Here is a 6,909-nt window from a genome sequence, read left to right on the forward strand (position 1 = left end):
TTCATCTAGCTTTGGGTCAGGATCCAAGCAGCTGGATTTTTAAAATCTGGCTGCTTGTCTCAGCAGCTTGGGACAAATTTACACTGGCCGCAGCAAGGATGACTATAGGAGGGAAGCCATAGGGGCAAATCTTGCAGCAATTTGAAGGCCTCCTAGAGCCGCTTTGCCAGCCACTTCTCAGATCACGTACTTGCTCTGGCAGCCTACATCCTCACCTTCCCTGTTACTTTTTACCAAACCCTCTAAATCTCTGCAGTTCAACATGGGAAGAAGGGCCCTGACGTTGGGGAGTGCTGCTGCCTTTCTGCTTTGCCACAGAACAGCACACCGGGCTCACAGTTGGCATGTTTTCTGCTCTGGGGAGGTCCCAGTCTGCTTCCTGCCTGTCTATTAAGTAACTCCCTACAAATTTCCCTTCCAAGTACTTGTGCAGTCTCTCTTTGAAACCATTTACAAGTTTTACATGACAATACCCTTTGGCAAGACGTTCCGCATGTCTGCAGTCTGTTACATAGAGGAGCAATTTTCATTTGTTTTACTTGAGGCTCCCCCTACTCCCCCTAGTTTCCCAAGAGTTCTTGTGCAGGAAGAGACTGTAAACAGTTCAGGCCCCCATTCACCCTCGGCGTATTTCTATAGGCTTTCATGATCCTCTAAACTTCTGTCATGTCCCCCTAAATCACCTGATGCTAGTGCTGCATCCTCTGGAGTGAAGCTGTGCTCAGCATGCTCTGCTGGGCCTCCTCTTGACTCTCCGGAGTGGGAAAAGGTTTCCTTTTACATGGTGTGAATCTGCAAGTCTGTCCTTTCTCCCCATTTGTTGCAAAATGCTGCTCTTTGCCCTATGGCAAGCTAACACAGCACAATTCCTGTCTGCATAGCTAAGCTCTTCCCTCCCTCTGGTTGCATGGCCACATCCAGATGTTCATTACAAGTGGTCTCTGGCATGCACCAAGCTCCAAATTGTGCCAAGCAATTGTCTGGGAAAGTGCAAGCCAAAACTGCACCAGGGATAGTGCTAATGATTCGATAGCATGCATGGGCATCTGTGAATATTCGAGCATGAGCCTCACAGTGTTAACTTACTTATGCAGATACAGCCTCTGAGTTTAGACCCATTTTAGCCTCCTAACATGCCCTTGTATCTGGGCTGTTGCGGGATGACTATCTATCTCCTTCACTCAGCCTGGCTTGTGGAAAGAGCAGCCAAGTGCAAAGACTGAATATGACCCTCTTTTTCCTGAGCTGAAGGAAGAGTCATGCAGACAGCTGGCTGCATTGCTTTGCATGGGGTTGCTGCAGACGTAAAGGACATCCTGAATGCAAGAGGTTTGCCCAAGATTATGAGAGCTCAGCTTCCCCGAACAGGAGCCTGTTTGACCGTCATTCCAGTTCTGATCGTACAGCTCAGTTTACATTGGTGTTTACAGACCACAAGCAGAGGATTTCATTTTAGTCTGGCTATCTCTGCCAAACAAACACTGGCTTGTTGCCTGGGAACAGCAAACAAACTACAGCGAGGGGGACATTCAGGTCTTGTTTTGATGAACTAACATCTCCAGTTATTCATGAGGCTTGTGCTGATTAACAGACCAGACATGAGAGCAGGCCTCTACCCTGGCCGAATCCTTGGGCTGTCCCTGTGGCTGCAGGAGCTGAAATGGCTGCAGATATATATATATATCTCCCAAGATGTCTGCATGTTTTCTATGTCTCCTTCAGAAGGTGGCATAGGACTGCTAAGGAGGCACTGAAGAACCTTTATTTCTGTAGCCATACGAGCTCTGTTAGCTATGGGCAGCTAGAGATAAGGGAACTCCCAAGCCTTTCCTACTATTTTCTTTTTCCTCATTTGGTTTTCTCCAATTAGGTCAAGAAATTCAGCCTAATCTCTTTTCAGAGAGGTCCTCTAGTCTGATTTAAATTCTCATCAGCCTACATCTCTTAAAGGATAGTATTCTTCACCTTCTTATTTCTTCTGCTATTCTGGCTTCCCCGTTAGCTTGCCTGACTGCCCACTCTATTTCTACATGCAGTAATGCAGGTGTGATGTCAGGATGGGTTCAGAGTAGCTCCACTGACTCCACTGGGGTTTACACTCATGGAAATGGTGCAGCGCAGGCAGGGTTGCTCTCCACAGAAGGAATTCCTGCAGTTGGAGCACATGCTGGAGATGTCCTTTGCTGAGTGCCTCCAATGAGAAATACTGTTTTGCTTTTGGATATAAAGGGATGGAAAAGGATATTTGAGTTTTGTCCAATGCCAAATGAAAATATACAGATCTGGGTTGAGTGGAAGAAAGTGAGCACTTCCTTCTCCCTAGGGCTGTATGATGCACCACCCTGGGGGTCACGAATTTCTCTTGATGCTGATGGTCTTTACCTGAATTTCCTTATTTTCTGTGGAAGCAGCATTCCACATCATATACTTACACCAAAACATCTTATACTGCTATTATACTGTTGTTTCATTCACACAGCAGTTACTGATGTGGTGGACATGGCCTCTACATAAAAGAGAGGATTTATCTTTTGCAAATATAGAGCCACACAGGAGACTGTGCGATTTGCTGAATGGAAAACATGATCCTGACTCAGAGCAACTCATTTGCCATGGAGAGGGAATAAAGATGAACAATTTTTGAGGGAGACAACACGGGCAATTGGCAAAGGGGAATAGATCAAAACCTAGCTGAGAGCTCAGAGGTCCACAGTAAAATAGCAGTGAGTGAAAAGTCAGAGTGAGAGCAAAGCGAAAGCCTGTTTTTTTCACAGGGTAGGGACACTAGCTTTAAAAGAGCTGTCCTGGTGATTGAGTGCTGTGCTCCAGACTCCAGGTGAGTTTTTGGGTCAAGAAACCATGGGAAATAGTAGCCTGCATGTATTGGAGAGCACAGTTCTCCACCCTCCCTCCCTCCGTGTCCTCAGTGCTCTCTCCTCTCTGTTTGTCATAGTGAATGATCAGGTAGCCAGAAAGGAAACCAGTTCATCTTGCTAATCTGGTGGAAATAATAATGGATTTTTGTTCTTTTTTCTTTTCGAAAGGCTATTTTTCAACCAGCTCGCTAAGCAAAGGAACGCATAGCCAGCGGAGCGTGGGACAGCGTCTTGCAGCAGCACCTTGCACTTACTGTCATACTACTGCCAGAGGGACAATGTGAAACTACCAGACAGTTAGTTAACCATAAGCTGGCTGAGCATTTCCACCTTATCCCAGTCAAAATTCAACTGCCCAACAGGTTCAAAATATATAGGGGGGCTGAGGGTCCAACAACTGGCGGAGAGATTTACAAGATGAGCTGCATGAGCTCATATGCTTCACTTTCTTAGGAAAGCAGGCTATAAACATGCTGGCTAACAGTCATCCAGATAAGAGGCGTGAATCATGAACTTTGTGGATGAATGTGAGAAATAAACTGATTTGAAAAGGCTCCTTGATTTACACGCTTGTCCATGCCGAGTTCCTGTATCAGCGTGCATCGGAGAGTCCGACGCCTAGAGTCCTTAGGACATGGGGAGGAATTTGGCTCTGGGCTCAGGCCCATCTCTGTTTTCAGCCGCGGTTCCCAAGCCAACGGCCAGCTCTGTGTAATTAGGCTCTCCTGTCAGCTCATCTAACTTCAGAGGATCTCCAGGGAAGTGCTGGCATCTCCCTGTGTGCGTTCAAGTCCCAGACTGTGCTCTGTGTGTGTTATGATAACCCAAAGAAAATAGCTGGGCTGCTCATGGGCGGCCTCAGAATCACCCAGAGAATCAAGTCACTCAAATGAGTTCATCTTTGAACCTCTTATGACGGCTCCTGACCCTAGTGAAGTCAATGGGAATTTTCCTGTTTGATTCACTAGAGAGAGAATTTCATCTCCTAGGGAGGACTTTTCCCTGGCTCTGAGCAATGCCTGAGCTAATTGGCATAGCTCTCTCATTAGATCATTGTTTTCTTGCTTGTACAGTTGTGATTACCCTGGAGAGAGGCATTTTACTGGGATGGGAACACCAGGAGCAAACTGGCAAGTGGTGGTGGTGGGGGGGGCATCAAAATTCTTCAGGCTGAAAGGTCAAAGGAAGAGAAAGAAATAGAGAAGGGCTGAGAGTGCATCTGGAGACCTATTGGATTTAGGCTGAGACATCTCATAGGCAGAAAGGTATTAGGTGCAAACAAGCTAATTGCATTGGGTTTATTGCCTGGGGATTACGGAGGAAAGCAGAAGTAACAGAAATGCAGCCCATGGATGAAGAGAGAGGTCTGTCAAAGCCAATGTTTTGCACAGCCTTTAGATCCATCTCCCAGTTTAAACCAAATGACCCTGGGCTCTTCCTTCTTCTCGCTGTGCTGTGGAAGAAGAATGAACAGGGGACTGCCCTACCAGGCTTTGCACTGCCTGATCTAGCTGGGGGAGGTATGGCTGATTGACAGCACATTCACCACTGCTATAAATCCTGCCCAAGAGCAGGGTATGTGTGGGTGTGCCCAAAGGTATTCGTGTGGGGAATTCCTGCTCCCTCTCCATGTCTTAACCCTTTAGCAAGCCTTTCCTAGTGCCTATAAGAACCTGGCACAGCCTGGAAAGGAAGACTAGATATGCGCATGGGACTTGCCTTAGATATATGGACCACACTTGGCCTTGTGTCAAAACAGATAGCTTTTGCACCAGAAGTGATGGCAAAGAGGGCTGCTCCATTGCAACTGTTTTCTCTGGGAAGGGAAAGGAAGAGATAGAGCCAGCTTGCTCTGCTGAGAAATGGGTCACTGTGCTCACTCCTGGTTAATGGGAGACAGCACACCCCATCACCAGCAATTTTGATGAGAGTAAGCAGGAGTCACAGAAGGGCATTTGCTATTCTGTTGAACTTCAGGTTTATTGCTTTCAGGTAAGAACAAAAGCAATTTCTCATCTGGAATAACAGATAACTGCCAGATGTCAAAAGGGGCGATACACAAGTGATTGGAAGGCCCCAGTTTCTTCCTATTGCAGCATTTTCTAGAAAGTCACAGAAAAAGCAAAAAGCGATATGTTCAGAAGTCCACTAGTCAATCCAAGTCCTCTGACGATTGGAGCAAAAGTTCTCCCAGAGAAGCAACAGTCACAGAAAGACAAAACATTTCCTTCCCAAGAGACAGAACTCAACCGCAGCCTGTTCCTTGTTGACGGATGCTGAAGCTCTCCACATGCTGCAGTTTGCTCCTTCGGAAATCTTCAGCTTTTTATGGTAGTCAGTGACAAACTTTTACAACACAAAATGATAGGTTCAAAGCAGTACCCAGACAGATATTCACCAGGGATGCAGTTTCCAACTCGGCACAAGCCCCCTTCATGGTTACAGCTATCTGGTCCGTGAGCATTTCCTGTACAAAGAAGCAGCAAGTTGGTAGGTAAAATACATGGAGTTTCCTCTGACACAGTGTGCCCAGTCAGCCAAGGAGAACTGAGAGCACGCATGGCGCCTGGGCATGCACAGCTGCAGTTCTCAAAGAGCACGCCCAGGGTCCCTGTCTCAAGGACAGCTTCAGACATTTGTATTTACTAGAAAAACCCAAGATTCAGAGCCAATCAACAATCAACATTTTGTCAAGCAATCATTTTTTCAGGATATTGTCAAAGACCTTACACAGGAGGTTGGAACGATTATCCTCGCCCTACAAGAAAACAATTGCAGTCTGAGAAAAGGCAGAAACACTTTCCCAGAGCCTCCAAAAATGAGTACCAGAGCAGAGGTAAAAGACATCTCCTCTAAGGTTTGCCCAAATACTCTGCTCTTAGAAAGACAGAGCAATGTCCCATTTTCACAGCTATTTCCCTCCTCATTCCTGCATTGCCGCTAGGGGTGGAATTACGCATGTACCCAAAGTGCCTGACCCACTTTTTCATCCAGAAACCTAAGGACATGTCTCCTCGCCCAGTACCTGTAACACATTGATTTGACTGTTCGGCTATGAAAGCTTATTCCTATTCCCAGCTGTCTCTGTTTACCACCCTTGGCCTTCCTGGTCTTACCGTGAGTGGTCAGGGAGATGAAGATTAAAATGAACCAAAGGATCCCCATTGCTTTGGTTCTGCTGGAAAGCAGCAAGGCTGAGCGTGAGATTTTGCAGAAGCCTCCGTATGCTGTTGGCATGCTGGGTAGCATCCTGGAAGAGGGAGGGAGGGAGCAGGCAGGAATTAGTTATAATTCAGTCTCCAGTGTAACATTCACTGCTCAGAAATTCTGCTCTGTGTCGTTCTGACCCAGTGCTGCCGTTCCAAACAATGTTGACTCGTTTCACATTCACTGATTATCGGCTTCCCCGCTTCCTGTTCCTGGCAGTTGACATTTTTCACTGGTAGATTGCCAACTGTAGACAGCTCAGTGGGCAGAGAGGTGCAGGGGATCCCTCTGTCCTTCTCTGACAGCCAGCGAAGTGCCTGGGGAGCTGATGAACCAAAGGGTGGCAACCTGCAAAGAAAGACTCCTGAGGAGCTGCAATGAGGAGAACCACACAGGCTAGGAGTGATTCATTTTTGCCTGAGCTCCTGTGAATTTTTCTTCCAGCTGAAACCTGGATGTGATTTTCCTGCCAAAAAAGTCATTCCAGCTTTGGCTTCCAAGGAATTTGGGAGGCCTCATTCCTGAGCATGATGACCACACAGCGCTTCTCCACAACACTGGTGGAGGAGGTAGCCAGTGAGCTCAGCAGCGCACCACTTGGTGGCAATTATGTGATAGATATGCAGCTTTTGCTGTAAAATTAGCATCAGATATTCCAGCTACCCTCACTTGGCTGCTGTCCCTGCTGTTTGCTGACCCTTCAGCTGTGTTAATGCAATTGTTTCTGTGGATACTTCCTAAACTGGATAGCTGAAAGATCCAGGTTTAAAATTCCCTTCTTCCTGCGAAAAAGTCATTCAGATGCACTTGATGAAGTCATTTGATC

General features: G+C 46.8%; 1 protein-coding gene across 1 annotated transcript; it reads right to left on the reverse strand.

The window, feature by feature from the left end:
- Positions 1-5,194: 5,194 nt before the first annotated feature.
- Positions 5,195-6,510, reverse strand: LOC138066543 (gallinacin-12-like). The gene is made up of 2 exons (XM_068936424.1): positions 5,993-6,510; positions 5,195-5,343 (listed from the first exon to the last, which is right to left on the reverse strand). The coding sequence occupies exons 1-2, from the start codon at positions 6,123-6,125 to the stop codon at positions 5,195-5,197; spliced, it is 282 nt and encodes a 93-aa protein (XP_068792525.1). The 5' UTR covers positions 6,126-6,510.
- Positions 6,511-6,909: the final 399 nt, after the last annotated feature.

The sequence above is a fragment of the Struthio camelus genome, chromosome 3, assembly GCF_040807025.1.
Source record: "Struthio camelus isolate bStrCam1 chromosome 3, bStrCam1.hap1, whole genome shotgun sequence".
In the NCBI taxonomy this organism is placed as follows: Eukaryota; Metazoa; Chordata; class Aves; order Struthioniformes; family Struthionidae; genus Struthio; species Struthio camelus.